This window comes from Nicotiana tabacum, chromosome 4, assembly GCF_000715075.1.
Source record: "Nicotiana tabacum cultivar K326 chromosome 4, ASM71507v2, whole genome shotgun sequence".
NCBI lineage: Eukaryota > Viridiplantae > Streptophyta > Magnoliopsida > Solanales > Solanaceae > Nicotiana > Nicotiana tabacum.
The window spans coordinates 4,890,158-4,911,402 of NC_134083.1; the positions used below are offsets into that span (position 1 = coordinate 4,890,158).

Here is a 21,245-nt window from a genome sequence, read left to right on the forward strand (position 1 = left end):
GTTAGAGTGATCTTAGGACACTAATTATTATCATTAAATGCCTAAAAATGTACATAATTGGTAACTGGGTATATAATATATAATTATATTAAAATTTGAGTAGGGGGTAATAAAGATTGAAATAGTGTATAGAAATGTAAAATTCGCTAAGCCATTTGTGCCAACTTGTTGGTTTTCCTTTTGTTTACACTTTCCTGCTTTTCTATTTCCTTTTGTTTACGCTCTCATCCTTTTCTTGTCTCTAGATAGAATAGTTGATTCTCCACTATCCTATCTTAACTTTTTAACGTAGCAAATGCAGAACTAAAAAAAAAAAAAGATCAATGTTAGAACCAAGTCATCATCACCCCAATTCAAATTGTAGACTGAGTTCCAACCTTAAAAGGTTTTCAGCTTTAAATCTCAGGATCACTTCTGCAATATGAGGCATCGAATAATGGACAACTTGCAGAGAAATACTGCTCAATATCTCCCCTGATCGCGATCAAGAAAGTGTAGCAAAACAAAATAGGAAATTGAATTCAGTCTGCTGGCATCAAAAGTTCTATTACATGCATTGCAACTTCATTTCATGATTAGCAAATGGAGAATAGAGATCAAAAGGAGGCCTCAGGAAGCCATTGATTTTGGTAATGTCAAACTGCAGAGGGACAATTTTCTACTAAAACTTTAAGGCAAAAACTTTACAAAACCAATATAAGTAGGTTTTTGGTAATGCAAACGAAGTACTCTCTTTGTTGTCAAGCAAAGAAACTGAGCAGCCACAACTGTATTGCATCACCCTGACTCATTTCTCTTAAAAGAACTATTAAACCTCAACTTATTCTCCTCCAAAAATTCAATCGAATACTAACACGTATTACATGAAAAATGACCTGTTACAAAAAATAGCTACTTACAAAAACGTGTTCATGAACAATTTATCCCCGTGTTAACAACTGCGAATGAGCAAATCTAACACATTCCTCAACCCATTCAGCTATGCATATAGTTTACAGAAGTATTAAGGAGGAAATCATAGCTCTGCTGTCAGTATGAATGTTTTTCCATCTCAGAACAACACGACCTCTTTCTTTCTATCTAAGCTTTGAAATACGATGAGCCCACACATATCCAAGCTCTTGAGATATTTAAAAGAGAAAGCAGTGAAGAGGTAATAACAGCCTTCTGAACAATGTTGTTTTTGAGGCTCTCATTTGTTTCAGCATGCCATTGGACATGTCTGTCCTTTTTATATTGAATTGCACTTCATGAACTTCATCACTTCCACCAACATCACCTTGTTGTACCTATTACATGCAATATTTGTCAAACTTGAAAGTATTACAGTAAAAATAAATAAGATTACATCCCACACTCACACATTAAAGGTGAGGCAAAAGCAATACTAAACAGTTCAGGGACAGTGTTGTCAAACGCGCGCTTAAGCCCTGAAGCGAGGCTCAAAACAGGTTGAGCACTTCGCCTAGCTTTGCGAGCGCTTCAATGTCGCATCAAGGCTCTAAGGCATACTTTTCCTTGCCAATGAATGTGATCCTGAAAAGGCGACACTAAGCAATTGATATTTCACTTTGTCGTAAATTTTTTTCAATTTCTTTGTCCATATATTTGTTATTTATGCTTATGATTATTGGTTTTGGATTACATATACATATTTTTACTTTTTCTCTAGTTGCGCCTTTTTTCATTAAAGCCCATGCTTTATCTCCGCTTTGCGCTTAAAGCCCCAATAGACCTTAGAGCTTTTTTGCGCTTTTCGCCTTTGATAACACTGTTCAGGGAACGGAGCAGAGATGTTACCGAAAAGAGAAATGGTGAGAACGAGTTTCCTGCACATATAATAGATTAATAATATGTTCCAGTATTCCTATAAAGGCTTTGATGTACTCCTATGTCTTTCCTTTATGGTATAGAAAATGGTAAGACAACAGACTGCACTCACCAACGGCAAAAGAAAGTTCCACCATCTATCCAATTCCAAAAGTTCAATTAATGAAATAGTAAAGAAACCACTTGGTTGATGAGGGGAGAAGTTATAAAAGGTGGTGATGAGGTGTTCCACAATCAGGAGATAGAAAGAGAGGATAACAGAGCAACCAGCAAAGCACATGAAAAGGCAGAATGTAGTGCTCCACATGAACAGATAAATAGTCTTTTGGATAAACTAGTCTTTCAATTCTGTTATGAACTTACTTCAAGGAAAAAGACATATCATATGCCCCTTGAAATTGGACTCATATAAGTTGAAAATTTGAGTCATCGGGCGAAGCGAGTGTTCCACATGAACAAATGCATATAATTTTTTTTGGATAAGCAGACACATAAACTAGTCTTTCAATTCTGTGATAAACTTACTTCACGGAAAAGGACATATCATCTGCCCCTTGAAATTGGGCCATGTATAAGTTGAAAATATGAGTCTATCTCATGGCCCATAACTCGTCTCATTCTCAATGTCATAGAAAGAAAGTGGGGGTGGGGACCATCTTCCACGGGAACAAAGCTTAAAAGCTAGCAAACAAAATGTAAAAGTAAAAGGAGAATATTTGACAAATTTCTTCTTTAGGGGGGGGGGATGACATGGACAAAATCGTGACTCACTTCTTCCATTTTTCAACAAATTTGAAAATTTTCAAGCCATTGAACTAAATTGCATAGATCACCCAAAGCCATTCATCACTTTGAGATTTTTTTCAACAAATAGGCATTATCCATAACGTAAAAAATCAACAACAAAAGGTGATACAATATTTTTCTCCACTAAAAGATGGAACATCAAAGCACATACAAATGTGTATAGTTTGAAGAAGTTGGCTACTTATTACTGCACCTGTTTTATTATGTTTGGTTTGCTTTCTCTTGATGCAACAAAACATTCAAGATCATTAAAACCTAAATTTGAAAGTGATACTTTTATGTTTCATACAATCTTTCAAATACTGTTCTTTATTATAAAAGTGATACTTTTATGCCTTACTTTTCATCTTAGCATCCTGTGAAATTGCTTTCTTCTACTTAAACTTGTTGGCCTTCACTTTAGATATTTACCAGCTCTTTGACCGATTCTTAAGTATTGACTCCTCTTGAGTAAATATACTGGACAATTCACTAATATTTTACATGTCTTTAATAGCATTATAGTTCATTCGGAAATGTCAATATTCAGAAGGTAGCGAATTCAGAATAAATTTAACCGAAAAAGAGTCATCCACCTTCATTCCCATGGTCTCAACAACAATAACAACAACAACAAACCCAATATAATCCCATAAGTGGGGTCTGGGGAGGGTAGCATGTACGCAGACCTTACCCCTACCTAGACAGTAGAGAGGTTGTTTCTGATAGACCCTCGACTCAAGAAAAGATGAAAAGAAAGCAGTAGTAACAAACAGTAACAACAAGATAATAGGAAAACGAAGCGAAAGGAACAACATGTAGTAGTAGAAATCTACCAATAATAAAATACAAGACTAACACTAATACTACTGGTATGGGAAAGAAACACTCTCGACTACCTACTAGTGTTCTACCTTAAGTCTCAAGTAGTCTTAAACTTTATAGTAGTGAGTTATGCCAGTAGCGTAGCAACAACTAACGCGTCAGTAGAACGAAAATGTTCTTCCAAACTTCAAGCATTCCCTGTCATTTTCTGCTTGTAAATAATACTCTTAATGTTGTTAGCTATCATCATCCGCATGAATACAAGACAATGGTCATCAGAAGTAAACATATGCGATGTCCCTATATCCATATTACCAATCAAGGTAGAGAAGAGAATGAAGCACAGACCTTTCCACTTGTCTGATGGAGTAAGGCGACTGTCCCTAAGAGAATGCGGGGACTGAGCAAAACCCAACCAAACTCACCAACCCACCATGCGGAACCCATATTGTCACAATAAACCCATCAAAACCCAATTTGTCACCGGTTAAATATTGGCTCAACCCATATTCAACCCATTTTCAAATATCATTCAACCAACCCGCTTAAATATCAGCGGTTTGGGCGGGTGATTGAAAAGTGAGTCTTAATTGCCAGCAATAATTTAGAGTCACAGAAACAGCTTACCATCTATTTTCTCCACAATTGGCAGGTTAGAGTCACCTGTACAGAAGCCCAACTTCAGCATGATTACGTCTAGCCTTTGCACATTTGTAAGGTAAAGATAACCAACCTACAAGAGAGAATACTAGAAAAATCAATTTGGTAAGTGAAAAAATCATATGCACTTCATAAAAAATTTCATTAGCTTCCAAACTACCGAAAAAGGAAAATATTTGATTGACTCTAATAAACAGCACATGACAGATGAAAACACAGATAAAGCAGTTAATTCGCTATTCTTAAAAATAGGGTTGAAAAAACTGACAAGTGTTTCAAGTGAAGAAGCTCGGTTGTAAACAGCCACACCGGCACGCTTTTTCGTCCGAGTTTTGCCTGAAACAATATTTTTCCCCCAACGAAGCACACCCCTTCAACATGGAAACACATACACACGGTCAAAATCACATGATAAACATGAGGATTTTTTTCTTTGCTTTACAAGTAATACTTCTTTTGTAGTTTAACGGGGAGAAATTAAACAATACATTTAGAGGCCGTTTGGTTACACGGATTATGGATAAAATTTGGGTTTAAATTTGTCCAATATTTGGTTGTGAATATTAGCTAAAACTAGAATAAAACTTATACCAAAATCATGGGATTATCTATCCTGGTTAGAATCCCAGGATTATAATCCTGAGATAATCTGGTTTTGAACCGAACGACCCCTTCAAGGGTAGAGACATCTCAATTTAGAATCCTAACAGTCTTCCCCAAAAACTATCATCTACAAAACCAACATTTAAGTTTCGATAAGCATAGATTTATGAATTTGATGTAATGGAAGAGGCTAATGACATCATGAAAAAATTGGAAAGAGAAGTGCAGGAGATTCATAATTAACGATTTGGGAACTTGTATGTTTTCCTATTCCTCTTAATCTGTTACCATATCCTTCCTAATCAATCCATTAGTTGAGTTGGAGAAGAAAAAATGGAACTCTGAACTCGGTTGAGAATAGAGTTAAACCATAAATTTGTCAAACAACAACTGAGTTATGGCGGTGAAACATTGATATAACTACTCTCCTCCTGAGTTGGATTTTATTAGAAGAACCATCTCATCTCAGCCTAAGTGATCCTGCTTCAACAAACAAATCGCTTGTGTAACCCGTGTTTATCATCTTTTTGGCACAAACTAATTTTTCAAACAGTTGTAGGCCATAAAATACGTTCTGCAAGAGGCATTTTAGAAGGGTGTGGCAATGCAGGAAGATGGCTTGAGTATAAACAAGATAGGAATCTACAATGAATGAAATCCTTGACTTCATGAATAATTGTAATATGAAAAGCTAATTTGGTTTGTTTGAGGAAGGAGAAAGTTGCTCTATTTTATAAAGTATAAAGCTGTTAGCACAACAAAGATTTGAGAATCCCACAAATTCCAAAGATGAGGATTAGTTAACATGTAATCTCATATGAACATCCAAAAGGAAAAAGCCCAGCTCAAATGTAAATATCTACCTTTCTTCTTCTGACAAAATATTGCCGTTTATAAGTTTCTGCAACATAGCATCCTGCAATGTGCACAAAAACTCAACAGTTCCACCTTATGAAGAAGTTGACATGAAAAAGAAAAGTACCATGCATATTCAATAAAGTATCATCACATAACACCAAGATCTTAAAGGAAAAAAGTATAAGGCGGGAAAAGAAGTACTTGAATCCTTCTGTATTCAGCACCTTCTCAAATACCAATCAAAAGGAACATTTCTCAAGAAAAAACCTAAGCTAATTGAGTTAAAAAAAGGTTATCTTAAAACAACTGTGCAGCTGAAAGAGTGAATTATTAACATCTCAAAGCATGTATACACAGTTGTCATGCAAGCAAATACGAAATATTTCACATATTATGCAGTAAAATCATTCCTAGTATCTTTTCTTTTTAACATCTCAAAGCATGTAATTAGTTGCGGAAGATTTACATCATTATGCAGTACAATCATCTCAATGCCTTTTGTTCTCGTGGGAGGGAAGCCAAACTTCAAGAGTCTTGATCCCCTTATAAGTCCATAAAGAGGATAAAAAGTATAATCAAGATGTTCCTAGTCCATATTTGTCTCCTATTGGAGACAGCAAATAAGTACTCTTAGCACGGATTTGTCTCTTGAGGGAGACATTATACAAGATAATCATGGGAAGCATACATCAATAATCTAGAATGAATCTTCATAAGGCCTTAAGACTTGTGAGAGAGTCATACTTGTGCCTCGCAACGTACTACTGCCATGACTCGATCATTGTACTCTTCGATGCTCAATGGTGGCAACAAAAAATGCCTTCTTGCATATAGCTGCACAGTCAAAAGGTGCAACAAGATTAGATATACAATTCAAAAGTTGCATCCCAAATTGAATTTTAAATTTTGATATTGTAGCTTCTAGTTTTAAAAGAATCAAATATGGCATTCACAGGTGATAAATAAAGTATTAGTTCGGAATTGAGTTGTTATTAAATTAAGATGTTAGGATTCAGTTTGAGAAGATTGTCAGTTTGGGAATTATTTTTCGAGCAGAGTGTTTTGCTTGACATCTTACCTTATGAATATTATCCTTAGATACAGTATTAAAAAAGCAAACTGAAAATTCATCTGAGAAAGCAAGTATTTCTCTTTTATTTATTTTCTTTTTAGATAAGGTAAGCAAGGACATTTTTTGGACGACAAGAAAGCAGACTAGGATTGTGAGACATTATTTTTGGGACAAAGTATATTTTGAAATTGGGCTTTGCAATAAAGTACTTGTTCCAGCTTTCAACTACAAAAGGAAAGGCTTGGACTTTTTGTTTATATGCACCAAAACAGTAAGTTCAATCCCTGCCTCCAATTTGGCAGAGCCTACTAGCATGTGTCAAGCTTAGAATTTCAGATCTCGAAATGCACTAAGGAAGAGAATTTCTAGCGTTTCCTGTAATGTGGAGTTGGACAATCCTAAGCTTCACCATCCTTTTAAATCTTCTACCATATGACCCAAAAAAGGGGAAATGTATAAAATTCATAGTGGAAGATTTAAAAAAACAAAAATAGACTTAGTTGGGAGACTTTGTATGTTATTGGTTCGAGATAAGCTTAAAGGGAACGACATTGTCAGTTAAGATTCATATAGCCAACCTCAACTTGCTTTAGATCGAGGAGTAGTTGTTTTGTTTGTTTAGAGTTAGCTGGGAGAGGGGTTTTTGCTAATGCCAAATATCGGAGACGAACGTTCAACCTAAGTTTGTTCATCTTTAGGGGCAGATTTAGGCGAAAGTCCAACCAAGATAGGATATAGCTGGTTTTCCCCAAGTTATGGTGCACGTGAACCCATACATATTTCCTAGAACTGATCTAATATTGTTTGCTAGCACCTACGTTCCAAAAAGTCTAAATGGTGTACTTGGTTGAATGCTAAGTTATTTTCCTAAAGTAAGAGGGATCAATTCCCACTAAATCATTTTTTTACTCCTTTCTTTAGTGGTGCACCCACGTTGTAGAAATCATAGATCTGCCTCCGCCCATCTTGGATGCTGTTTCTCATTTTGTAAAACATTTTTGAACTTGTCTCATGAGTGGCATATATATAGCTACTGGACCTAATAGTACATGTCGAACTTAATTCTGTATCCTATATTAATGCAAAAAGTTATCAAGAATTTTATTGATGAGCTAATTATCCAAGAAACTTTATACATATAAAAAAAAGAGAGAATATAATCAACAAGTAAGATAGTGAATACAAACCTCAAAGATGCAATCTCCAATGTAAGCAAGTGAGGCTGCATTAAACACCGAACGAGCCTTCTCAACTTTGGGTGCACTTGGTAGCCATATGTCGTACCCCATATAGGTTTCATCCTCCTTCACTAGTTACATGAAAAAAATAACATAAACAAAATCAATATGGACAAATACAATTATACAAAGTAACATATAAAAAAATGCACAAAAGGAAAAAAAAAAAAAAAAAAAAAAAGTACCTTGGGTTGGTTTAGGAATTTCACGTTTAAGAAGGTCCGAAACCGAAATATTGGACCGGGTGGTGGAAGGGGAAAAGGATAGAGTTGAATCAGAGGTTAGGGGTTTCTTGGGAGGAGTACGGTGGGGGGTATAGGGGAGTCTTTGGCTTGTGTCGACGGAGGAAGCCATTACCTTTGGGGATATGGAGAGAAGAGGAAGAAAAATCGCCATTGGAATTTAATACTTCAGCTACTCTACGGGAAAAGTTTGGCAACGGATAATTGTATTCCGCGGTATTTTGACCCCTTTTAATAACGGAGTGCTTGTTAGAATGTTAATTCTAAGAACTAACCCTCTTACTTGTTGCAGTTGTAAAAATAATTCACTTAACTTCATTAGGTTACAGTTTGCTCTTCTATTCTTTTCTTTTCCAAATTACATTAGGGAATTAAAAAAAGAGAAAGAAGGGGAAAGTAAAGATGGAAATAGACTCCCCACCTATTTTCTTTAAGATTCCTGTTGGTATCACTAACTATAACTTTTGGTCGTACAATTTGCTTTTTACACATGATTGAGATTTGAAGTATTCGCATTCGATAGTTAATGATGCTCGAGTCACCAAAGGTTAAATGTGTAATCAAGCAAAGAGGATAAATTGTAATTTGGATAGTAAAGGTGGAGAACGAGGTGGAAGTAAATGATGGTCCATTGAAGTCCGACACATCCAGAAAATAAATATCGAATCGACGTTAATGTTAAGATAAATATGCATTATACAAGATTAAATCACATTCTCAAAATTTATAAGTAACACATAACAATAACAAAGATATTTTAAAACAAAGGCCGCTCAGGACTATTCTGTCATGTTCTACTGTCAGGGGCGGCTCGACATAATATGGGGCCTAAGGCGAAAATAAAAAGTGAGGTCTTAATTTTTTTTAATTATTATTATTTACTCTTAATATTCTGCAATCATTTTTGTTATCATTTGACTTAACTAAGTCAGTGACTTGTTCATCTACAGAACATTCTCCTCCATTTTGGGATTTAGTTTTTTCATTTTTTGTCAAAAAATTGTCAAGAGCTCCCTTTTGAGATTTTATTAAATTTTCAACTTTTCTTTTCTTTTAGATTTTTGAATAACCAGATTCATATTTTCTTGTTGACATATTTATATTCTAAAAAAAATAAAATAATATGTATGGAGTAAAATTAATAAAATAATAAATTAAAATAATACTAGAAAGTTAGAATGATATTACCCTGATTCAAGAAGTTTGAAGACTTTGATTCCAAAATATCTAATTGTTGGCTTGTAGGAGAAAGAAAGAAATCTAGTAGAATTGTAGAAAGAATATGAGCATGAATAAAGAGGAAGGAAGAAGGTATGTCTAATATATGGAATATCATATATGAGGAGTAAAATAAAATTGTAACGTTGGGATTTACTTGGGAAGAGTAAAAAGTAAAATTATCAAATCAAATCAAATTAAAAATTATTTTTCTACTATGAAAAATACAAAAGTAATATATATATATATATATATATATATATATATATATATATATATATATATATTATTCCTAGAAAATGGACACCCCCAAAATTGGGGGCCTAAGACACTTGCCTTACCCCATATACTGTTAGAGCCGGCCCTGTCTACGATGCGCCAACCTCAATATGTATTGGTTCATAGGTGCCTAATAACTTTTAATATTCATATAAACTAAGCAAAATATATAGTCAGGTTTAATAAAAAGATCTATATAGACAATACTAGTTAGGTGGGAATATGCTTTGAACATTTTACTAAGTTTACATTATGTTATATGCTTTTCAAAAGTCTTTTAACCTTGTTAGATACTTAGATGTAGAGGAAAAGCCCAAAACCATACATGATCTTTGGCTTTAGATGCAAAGTCATACATATTCTTTCACATGGAGCACTAATAGTATATTTACTTTAATAAAGTAGTGCTCTTTTAGTCATAACACTGAAAAAAGCCCAAAAAAATACATTATCTTTGGCTTTAGACTCAAAGTCATACATATTCTTCCACATGGAGTACTAATAGTCCATTTACTTTAACAAAGTGGTGTACTTTTAGTCATAACACTAAACACACTTTAATTTTTAACAGATATCTAAGATTTGACAAATTATCTGTTCCCTTTATTTTCTTGTTTACCGAAAGAAATAAAATGACAGATTTATCTAGATAGTAAATAGTAAATATACATAGAATTTATTTATTGTTTATTTATTTACTATACGTAAAATATACATTTTACTAAGATATGTTAAACACCGTTAATTTTTATTTGCAATGATTTTTATCTAGATAATCATAAAATAGATATACGTAAAATCATTGCTCAGAGTAAAATAAATTTTATTACTAAAATAAATATACGTAATATATATTTATTAGATTTTTTTATTTTATGGGAGTCAGCGTATAGTAAACATAATATTTATTTTTATTTTATGTATATTTACTATACGCTGACTCCCATAAAATAAAAAAATCTAATAAATATATATTACGTATATTTATTTTAGTAATAAAATTTATTTTACTCTCAGTAATGATTTTACGTATATTTATTTTATGTCAACGTATAGTAAATATTATGTATATAATAAAAAATTTAGATAACATTTGAGGTTATCTAGATAAAAATCATTGGAAATAAAAATTAACGGTGTTTAACATTTCTTAGTAAAATGTATATTTTACGTATAGTAAATAGATAAATAGTAAATAAATTCTATGTATATTTACTATTTGCTATCTAGATAAATCTGTCATCTTTATTTCTTTCGGTAAACAAGAAAATAAAGGGAACATATATTTTTTCAGATCTTAGATTTCTGTTAAAAAATAAAATGTGTTTAGTGTTATGACTAAAAGTGCACCACTTTGTTAAAGTAAATAGACTATTAGTGCTTCATGTGTAAGAATATGTATGACTTTGAGTCTAAAGCCAAATATAATGTATGTTTTTGGGTTTTTTCAGTGTTATGACTAAAAGTGTACCACTTTGTTAAAGTAAATGTACTATTAGTGCTCCATGTGAAAGAATATGTATGACTTTGATTCTAAAGCCAAAGATGATATATTGTTTTTGTCTTTTCCTCAATATTTTTATATCAATATGGAAGAGATAATTCTCTTATACATGATTTGTTAGAGCTACTCCCCCCTTCCAATTTATGCGAATCTGTTTGACTGGGCATGGAGTTTAAGAAAAAATGAAGACTTTTGAAATTTGTGGTCCTAAACAAATCAAAAAGGGCTCCAGAGTATTTGTGTGGTTATAAAAATTTCGCATTAATGCTAGAATTGTAAGTTTAAGCTAAATTATTTTTAAATTTAAAAAAAGGATCATTCTTTTTGGAACGGACCAAAAAGAAAATAGGTTCATATAAACTGGAACGGAGGAGTAATAGATAATATTGTGGACTATTATGTGAAAAAAGTTGTATCATTTTAAGTGAAGCTCAAGGATAGTGGACTATTTTGATTTTTTGCATGGGATCTTTACCAGGCGCATAATTTAATTAATTATTTTGTCTATTTGTTTTAAGGGAAACTAATTATTTAGCTAAAACGACATCGTCCTGTGTGACTGCGGTAATATGCCTCAACAAGGGAGAAGAAACGCCGACGGGCGACGACTGAAGAGTGAAGACTGTAAACAGTGTAATGGTCGATAGCCAATTCCACCTGAGTAAAGAGGAAAGGTTAGAAAGAAAGGAAGCTGTAGCAAATAATGGGCGTGTCTCCAAAATTATACGTCAACAAACCTAAAAAAGGTAATCACTATATTATCCCAATAATAATCATTCGGAGAGCGACATTTCAATTATTAATATCCGTTTTATATTCTGATTTACAGCGCAACTGAAGCAACAACAGCCATCTTCTCCACCACCGCCGGCGCCGCCGCCGTCTTCGTCGTCGTCGATGGCGTCATCAGCATCTGCGCGCAGTGCGGCTCCACCACCTCAGCCGCCTAAGGAATCTTTCGTCCGTCGTTACAAGTACCTCTGGCCTATGCTATTGGCTGTCAATTTCTCTATTGGAGGTTCCTCTTTTGCTCTTCACTTTTTACCAGTACTGCCATCTCTGCCCAATGCTCCTTAATTTCAATATAAAGTTCCAAAGTCTTTGATTTGCATTTCTGATCGCACTTTTATGGATCTGCTTTATATGTTTTAATTTATTTTTAAGTCCACTATTGTGATGTTATGCTGTATTTAAAAATCCACAGTAAAAAACGCAATCAGGTACTTGCTTTCTAAAAGAAAGATTCAAGCTTTTTATTATGTTAGTAGGCAAATTTCTCAGTCTTTAACTGTTCTCTTTTTGTAATTCAATCTGAGTAGCTTATATCTCATATAGTCATATTCATCAATGTATAAGAGGTGAGAATTTTAGTGCAGCTTTATTTGCATTTGATGAAAAGTCATGCTAGACATAGGAGGGTAAGAAGCTTTGACTAGGTAACTTAATGAAACGAAGTAACTATGTCTAAGATTAAGGGGTTGTACTGATTTTGGAGATAATATAGAAATGGGAGAATCCTCCTTTTGTCCTTGAAGTATCTGGTTGTTTTCCTGTCTTTCCTTTAGCCCTTCTTGCTCTATTGTTCTAAATTGGTTGGCTTTGTCTTCATTTTGGTTCTTGTTATACGTCAGCAAACAAGATTTCCTCTTTTCGGATTCGATAGTTTTAAGATTGTTGTAATTTATTCAGCTTAATAATCACAATGTTCCTGACTCCACATAGTGCAAACAATATACATTTTCTTGCCCTATTTTTGTTTAACCATCCCGTATTCGGAACTCACTAACCTAACTAATCTAGATTCGTGCCAGGTAGGCATACTAAGGGGGTGACGTGCTCTCTATCAAGAAGTTCTCCATTTTCAAGGCTCGAACCTGAGATCTCTAGTTAAGAGTGGAGGGATCCCGACCATCCCACCCGGCCCTTTGGTGGTATAAATAATTTCTTCTCAAGCCACCATATAATGGTGTTCTGAATTTTGAATGGTGTGATTCATTTAGAGGCCTAAACCAAAAAAGTTCAAAACTGACCTGACTGATATGTACGACCAGTAATGCGACCACCTTTAGTTAAAAAGCCTTCACCTTTATCCGTCTGCACGAAATACTGAAATACTACCCAAGAATGATTGTACATTATACGGTCGAGAAACTGCAATAACAGTGAAAAATACACGGCAATTCTCCTGTAAGCTTTTGTATTTTGTCTCTTCTCTGGAATGTAATCCCTCTTAATTTTGTGCTTCCCCATAGACAAGAGAAAACTTACTGAAGAGTTCATGCACCATGTTCGTTGCCATCATTATGGAGGAGTTGTTGCCTGTTGTGGATGATTATTTTTATTCTGTTACAGTGCTGATATAACGTTGCAGGGTCGATGGGGTTTGACGATCTTGATTCAAACACGACTGTCTTGAATAGTTTAACCCAGCTGATTAAAACGTAGATGGTTTAATCCATCTTATTCATGAGGATTGAATATAAATTGTTGGACAATCCAAATCTGGTGCAGATTATTTTTTGTCAAAGTAGGGGATTGTTTCAAAATTGTGATAAGAACTTATGAAAAGCTTAAATTACCAGTGATGGAAATCCTCAAAAGAGGTACATCATTGTAAAAGGAACCATAGCCATACTAAATGGTCCACTTGTACAACTGTGCTTTAAGCAACATGGTTATACATTTAAAACTGATCTGTATCTTTGTTAAACTAGTTTCAGCAAGGACAGTTATAATTAAGAAGCAAGTAGTATTGATTGAGTCCATCAAACTTTGTTAAAGCACATTCTTGATTCCCACTTGTAATTTGGTTGGCTGCAAGTGGAAGTCCTTTGTGTGCTTGCACTATATATCTTTAGTATATACATGTGACTGTAAGATGAGATATTTCTGACATTTAATTCCAAGATGAGCTGTATATTTGTTTGTGATGAACATTTGATTAATTTGGCTGTGTGAAATGGTCTTGCGCTCTAATTGTGACCAGAAAGAAGAAGCGAAAATTTATGTTCCTGGTTATTTGTTTCAACAAGTTAACGTTCATTGCTTCTCTTACTGTCTCTTATTTCCAAGTTACCTTGTTATCTGTAATGTTTCTTCTGTCTTTTCATGTTCACAACCTTGTGGTACCTGTACAGCTATATGCTGCAGGTCTTTCCAGTTCTCTTTTTTAGAACTCTGCCACTTGCTTTTACCTAGTGGTGCTTCATCTATTTTTGCAATTTGTGTAGCTTACCTTTTCATGAGGACAAAGAAGAAAGATGTGGGAACCGAGGAAGGAAAAATGCCATATGTTCCTAGCGCTGCTTCAACAGCAGCTGCCACGGCAGTTAGTGAAAAAGAAAATGAAGTCACTAAAGAAGTCGCTACTCCACCTCCTGTGCTGCCTGTGATTGTACGTGAGCCAATACCTGAGAATCAACAGCGTGAACTATTTAAGTGGATGTTGGAAGAAAAGAGAAGAGTTGAGCCAAAAGATCACGAGGAGAAAAGGCGAATTGACGAGGAGAAAGCCGTTCTCAAGCACTTTATTCGAGCCAAGTCCATCCCAGTTTTGTAGTTTCCGACTCTTGACGAACTTCAGTACTCGTGGGCGTGGATGAAAAACTTAATATTCAGGTTGGATTTTCATCTTTTTTTCATTTTCTAAATGTGAGAAGGTGCTGAAGTAATGAATTTGCTTGAACAATGAATCAAAATGCCAGATCTCTATCTCGAAATCTTTGGTTTTTCAACAGAAACTTTGTAAATACATTTGCAGGCTTCAACTATGAATTTTCACTGTTTAGAAGACATCATAGAGTTGTTATTGTCTTTATTCTATACAACAACAACAATAACAACAACAACAACAACAACCCAGTATAATCCCACTAGTGGGGTCTGGGTAGGGTAGTGTGTACACAGACCTTACCCCTACCTGGGGTAGAGAGGCTGTTTTCAATAGACCCTCGACTCCCTCCCTCCAAGAACTCCCCATCTTGCTCTCGACTCCCTCCCTCCAAGAACTCCCTACCTTGCTCTTGGGTAACTCGAACTCACAACCTCTTGGTTGTAAGTGGAGGGTGCTAACCACTAGAGCAACCCACTCTTGTCACTATAGTGGAGACTCGGCTTTCCATTAAAGATGTGGAAATGGACAAAAGCAGAACATTGCCTCCTATTAAAGGTGGCGCATCGAGTCAGAAGACTGTTAGACTTGAAACTTTAAGCAAATCAGCTCCAAGGGACAAAATCCTAACAACTGCAAAAGGGGATTTGAGTTTACACAAATGATCTTGATTCTTGAGTGCATTAAAATATTCTGAGTCAATTTCTTGAGCCACGAGTAAGAGGGTCCCTATTTCCACGTCGTATTGAATTTGTTAGTCGTTTAGACTTACTACTAATAATTCGACGATACCTGACTAGGAAACTGGACCTTTTTTTTTTTTTGGTTTCCCATCCGGTGTCCGGTACCTACCTTGGGGCCCAACTAAATCCGGATTCGCGTCGGAAAATCCCACATTGGGGTAAAGCGCTCCCTAATAAAGGCGACTTCACCACAACCCTTGTGGGTGGAAACTGGACTTTGAAGTCATAGTGTGGAAAAAGAAAAAAATTAGATGAAATGGATTTTGTATCAATATTTCAACCTTCCATTATAGAGAGTCGCTATACTATCTCAAGGATTGCATTAATTAAAACAGCCAAAGAAAGAACCCAAAATAATAAAGTTTTCGACAAGTGAAATTTGCCAAGTCGGCTAGTTGCCTCTACTAATTTGGGAGTTCCACATTAAAGGTAATTGAAAAAACTAATTACAATTTACAATACACTTAGGAACTCGGAGTTACTGATCCTTATGGATCGATGGGGGTAAAAGAAAAAGAATGCTCACACAATTGGAGTTAAAAGAACCAAAAAAATCCCAAAAAAGAAAAAACAAGAAAGTATCCCCTCCAAAAAAATTAATTGTCGTTTAAGGTTTTGGCACGTTGAATAAGAATTATTTAATAACTAACTATAAGGGAGAATTTGTAAAAATTTAATATATGCCATTTTGATTTCTGAAAGCGATACATAATTTTAATATCAGATCAAGTTTGTTTGGCTAAAGCCATAAATAATAAAATAGGTATGTGGTTTTGGGTGAGGAATGCTACACAACTTGTCCATTTCCTATAGAGATCCCTCAATGTGCATATCGAATCAATATCTGCCGTCAACCATATAATGTGATAATACATCAACTTAGTGCATTCAAGAATTCTATTAATTAATCACGAAAAAAGATCCAATTATAATAGTATAGTTGCATCAACCAGATACTCTAGTACAGAAGAAATATTCTCCAGCATTTTCAAGCTAAGATTTGGTTTATATATTAAGTAACAATTATTAAAAGAAACGTATCTAAAGAAGTTAATGGAATGATGACAATAGAATGAAGTACACGCTTACACTATGATTATTAACAAAAATTAGTTAGGCAATTTGAACAATCATGGAAAGAAGGAATTAATATTGGGGCATGGAACTTAATATTAAATATTCAAAGCCAAAGTCGATGTGGGTCATAAAGATATCAAATACTCCTACTTGCTTAATAACAGTCAAAGGGATATGTAGAAAATCACATGCATATATAACTAATTATATATGAGTATTACAATAAAGTACTAAAAGAAAAGAAAAAAAAGAAAAAAAAGGTAGTCTTACACCTTTCTTTTTTATATGAAAGGTTTGAACACTCAAATCTGAAGCTTCATTGATCAAATGTATATTCTGATACCTCAATTAGTTACTAATCATAAACGTATAAATCAAGAAAGGATTGGCGGAGAATGAGATTAGAAGAGAAGTTTGGCCATGGCTTGTGGGCTTATGAATATGATTATGAAAGCGAAAGTGTAATTAGGTTTCTAATTAGAAAAATAAACTCACATGCAAGCACAATTGTGCTCGGCTGAAGAGGGGACGCTTCATCCAATATTGTGCCTCATATATCATCATGAGCGTAAGACTTCTATTATTTTTTGTTACTAAAATATTACTCCCTCCGATCTACTTTATTTGATTTATTGGCTGTTTTTACACATCTTAAGGAATTCAGCGATGAATATTGACCATATTAATCTTAATTTATTTATTGAAAACATAACAAATATACTTAGATTCTTTACTCCAAAGGTAACTTTGGAAAAAAAAAATTAATATATTACTTATTGATATCTGAAAAAATCAAATATTGTGGACCACAAATAAAATGCAAAAAAATCAATTAAAGTGAACCGGAAAGAGTACTAATAGAGAGAGTATATACCTTAATAAACTTCTCTTTTTACCTACCAAGAATTTGATTTAGCTTAATTATTAGTACATGTTTTGGACCATTTAATAAGATATTCTTTTTTCTTCTTTCCTTCTTGTATATATTTATAGATTGTTTGATAAAAGAAAAAGGAAGTAGTTGGTCTTCTGGGATATATATAAGGTTTCCTTCTTGACCATGCAACTGTATTGTTTGACCCATTCCACACACAAGCGGCTAGCAGATTAGTACTGGTCACTTCTTTTAATATTTTAATTAGTGTATAATAATTTTAAAAAAAGAAATTACTGTATAATTGTGGAGTGTGACGGAAATGTGTGTTTAAAAAAAAGAGTGACATTTCTATATATAGCGCTCTTTTAAAGAGCGCTATACTTTAACGGAGTTTTGGCCGTTAAAGTATAGCGCTCTTTAAAAGAGCGCTATATATATATAACGCTCTTTTAAATCGCGCTATACAGGGCTATGCATAGCGCGGTATATAACCGCGCTATACCTGTTTTGTGAGCCCACTAATAAGTCTCTTGCGTTTAGCTGACATAACAATAATTCAAATGAGTATAGCGCTCTTTAAAAGAGCACTATACCTAAAAAAAAAATCAGCCCACCGAGCTAGGCATTGCCTTATTTAAAGGCGTTAGGATTTTACAAAAATCCATTCAAAAATATTCCTAACTCTCGTTCAAATTTTTCTTCTTGTTAAATTCTCAAGCATTTTTTCATAATGACTGAAGAGCGAAAAGTAAGGGTTTTATTATATTGGGGAGGGGGGATGAGGTTGTGATGGCGAATAACTCTGTGAGCTATAGTTTATCTCCACACTGTCATGTTAAGTTGCCACTCACAATAGAGTACGATAGATTGGTATCGTTGTTATGTAATAAAATGAGTGTGAGGAAACGTTCGGTGAACCTTAAAGTAACCGAAAGATATCCGTATTCCATCACTCCGCAAGGGGTTGCTTCTTACGCTGAGTTTAACATCGACGATGATGAAACTTTGAGGGATTTTTTGAGGACTCCGGATGAATACCGAAAATTTCTTGTGATAAAAATGTTGGAAATGTACATCAAGGTCGAAGACGTTCGCAATAATGAGGTTGCGCATAGTAGGAATAACCCTCAGTCATCGGGTGGTTATTCTGGAGCAATTTTTACAGGAAAGGTTTCCGGATGAAAGAGTTTGCCCTGATTTAAATTTATCACCACGGGCGAATGAGGAACAAGGAAATAATTTCTCTCCTGCTTTACATAATCTACAAAACGAGTGGTAAACTTCAATTTTCCTTAGTGTTACGATGTATATTTTGGTTGTATTGAATTTGTATTAACACTCATATATTCCACAAGGGGTACCAGCCAGATATGACTTTTACAAGTTATGAACCCACACCCAATTGGAATATGCGTAGTTCTCATGTGTTGGATCATGGTGGTCCATCCGGGAGTCATCACCAACAGGATAATGTCCATCAAGGAATGTCAACACGTTACGACTTGTAAGTAAAGTGATACAGCTATATGAAAAGTATTTATTAATTTCAGTAGCTTATTATTTTGTTGTTTGTGCAATGAAAACGAGCAAGTTGAATCACCTGTCCTCACTCAATTGCCCGAAGACGACATATTAAATCGGGATCTGGCAAATGCACGGAGTAAGGAAGAGAACAGTGATTATGACAACAATGTCGATGATTCCGGAGACGACACACCCTCCCCTCGTGAGGATGGTGATGAGGAGGAAGAGAATGAAGGACCTGATTTGACGAGGGAGTATGCTCCACCCCCCATTAGACCAAGAGTGTACGAGTCCCAAGTATCGTTTGATGAATGGGATTCCCGACAAAAAGTCAGGTAACGCGGCGGTACCAGGGCATATAGAGCTGAATAGTCTCCGTCTGGATCTGTGAAGGGGGAGCGGAATCAGGTCAGCTCGTCGGTCCCAAGTATGGACCTGCGCCTCTAGCCATGCTACATATGCGTTGTCTGCCTGGAACGATCATCCCGCTGATAATGTGTGGCCTCCCATGTAGGCCCCCTCGGTATATACTGCGGACGGCCAAACTGGCCAAGTACCCGCTCTGTGGCATGATGCTCTACAATATCGAGGCACATCAGCGGGACGAAAGTGCTCCAAATCAGTCGGTCGGCCAAGTAATAATCGGGCAGGCCACCTATCAAGTCGTCGTTATATGGTGTAGAGATGAACTATCAAATAACAACAGAAAACGTGAGTATGTGAAACACATGTGAAGCTATACTAAGTAAGTTTAGGTACACATTTACCTGTGCGCCCTCCAACATATCCAACACATCCCTGCAAAGGGGGAGATTATGCCGAGCCTCGTAATCTCGTACATATCCACGCCGGAGAACCCACCTCCTAGCTAGAGGGAGAAACGGAGGTGATATATCCGGAGGTAATGGTGGTAGAGGTGGCTGCAACTGCAGGAACCGCTCCCACGCCCAAACCTAACATACAAAGTTGACGTAAAGTATAAGATAATTTTTGACTAGATAGAATTGGAAGGAATGAACAAAGTATTCGAATATGTTGTCACCTGTAGAAGCGGCAAAAATCCACATACGTCATGCTGGGTGCCAATGCTTGCCCGGCACAGATGCCTGTACAAGTAGGCGAGAATAGCAGCACCCCAGCTGTACCGGGGTAAATCATCTAGCAGCTGAAGATGATGAAGAAATCGCAAGCTGACTATCACGACCCAAATTTTCCCTATGTATAATGTCGTGACGGCACCTAGTCTCTACGACTAGGTAAGCCTAACATTTGCGGAATAATGAAATGAAAACATAATTTTAACACTTAACCGTTCAAAAATACACAGCAAATCCCAAAACCTGGAACATCGTGAATCACAAACTACAGAAGAAAAAATCTAGTGTCTCTATACATTAGAGTCTAACAAGGAAAAATACAGAAGATAATGGACATGAGAAAGAGTAGAAGGGGACTCCGAGGTTTGCGGACGCGGCAGATATACCTTGAAGTCTCCAAAGCTGTCCCGACTCACTGATAGTGCGGCTAATAAGGTACACCTGGATCTGCACCCGAAAAATATGTGGAGAGAGTAGCATGAGTACACCACAAATCGGTATCCAGTAAGTGCCAAGCCTAACCTCGGTCGAGTAGTGACGAGGTCAGGCCAGGGCTCTACTGGTAATTATATAAATAAACAATATAGAGTGTAATACCGCAATAAAATAAAGGCTGAAATTTAACAACAATGAAATCATAGAAGGTAACAGCTCAGTACACAGAAACACAACAGGGGATCTTCCGAGATACCGTCTCGTAGTCCCAAACGTAAATGAGCAGGGGGGATCTCCCGGAATATCGTTTCGCAGTCCCAAAATAAATGTGCAGGGGGATCTCCCGGAATATCGTTCTGTAGTCCCAAAATAAATGTGCAGGGGGGATCTCCCGGAATACCGTTCCGTAGTCCCAAAATAAACGTGCAGGGGGATCTCCCGGAATACCGTTCCGTAGTCCCAAAATAAATGTGAATGGGAGATCTCCCGGAATACCGTTCCGTAGTCCCAAAGTAAATATGCAAGACAGGGGGATCTCCCAGAATACCGTTCTGTAGTCCCAAAGTAAATATGCAAGACATGGAGATCTTTCGAAATACCGTTTCATAGTCCCAAAGTAAATATACAGCGCGAATGATAGAAATACAACTACATCACGAAATTCTCACAATTTAGACTAAGTACCAGTCAGGGAAGAAGCAGAAAGTTTATTAAGCATGTTGCATATAATTCACATAAAACAATTAAGACACGTAGACATGTTGTAT

At 35.6% G+C, this 21,245-nt stretch overlaps 2 protein-coding genes across 2 annotated transcripts; one reads left to right on the top strand and one right to left on the bottom strand.

The window, feature by feature from the left end:
* Positions 1-705: 705 nt before the first annotated feature.
* On the bottom strand, positions 706-8,357 carry LOC107816863 (uncharacterized). Its single transcript, XM_016642606.2, has 7 exons — positions 8,058-8,357; positions 7,822-7,943; positions 6,307-6,396; positions 5,568-5,620; positions 4,370-4,472; positions 4,069-4,174; positions 706-1,289 (listed from the first exon to the last, which is right to left on the bottom strand). Exons 1-7 carry the CDS (start codon positions 8,266-8,268, stop codon positions 1,276-1,278), a joined length of 699 nt encoding a protein of 232 aa, XP_016498092.1. The 5' UTR covers positions 8,269-8,357; the 3' UTR covers positions 706-1,275.
* A 3,313-nt stretch (positions 8,358-11,670) lies between these two features.
* Positions 11,671-14,909, top strand: LOC107816862 (uncharacterized). The gene is made up of 3 exons (XM_016642605.1): positions 11,671-11,861; positions 11,945-12,133; positions 14,346-14,909. Exons 1-3 carry the CDS (start codon positions 11,819-11,821, stop codon positions 14,672-14,674), a joined length of 561 nt encoding a protein of 186 aa, XP_016498091.1. The 5' UTR covers positions 11,671-11,818; the 3' UTR covers positions 14,675-14,909.
* Positions 14,910-21,245: the final 6,336 nt, after the last annotated feature.

Excerpts from the sequence above, each read along its gene's own strand:
- LOC107816863 (XM_016642606.2), bottom strand. The coding sequence starts at position 8,268 with ATGGCGATTTTTCTTCCTCTTCTCTCCATATCCCCAAAGGTAATGGCT. Across the intron at positions 5,621-6,306 it reads TAGTACGTTGCGAGGCACAA|GATGCTATGTTGCAGAAACT; the intron begins GTATGACTCTCT and ends TGCACATTGCAG. Across the intron at positions 4,175-4,369 it reads CTTCTTCACTTGAAACACTT|GTTGGTTATCTTTACCTTAC; the intron begins GTCAGTTTTTTC and ends TCTCTCTTGTAG.
- LOC107816862 (XM_016642605.1), top strand. The coding sequence starts at position 11,819 with ATGGGCGTGTCTCCAAAATTATACGTCAACAAACCTAAAAAAG. Across the intron at positions 11,862-11,944 it reads CGTCAACAAACCTAAAAAAG|CGCAACTGAAGCAACAACAG; the intron begins GTAATCACTATA and ends TCTGATTTACAG. Across the intron at positions 12,134-14,345 it reads TGTCAATTTCTCTATTGGAG|CTTACCTTTTCATGAGGACA; the intron begins GTTCCTCTTTTG and ends CAATTTGTGTAG.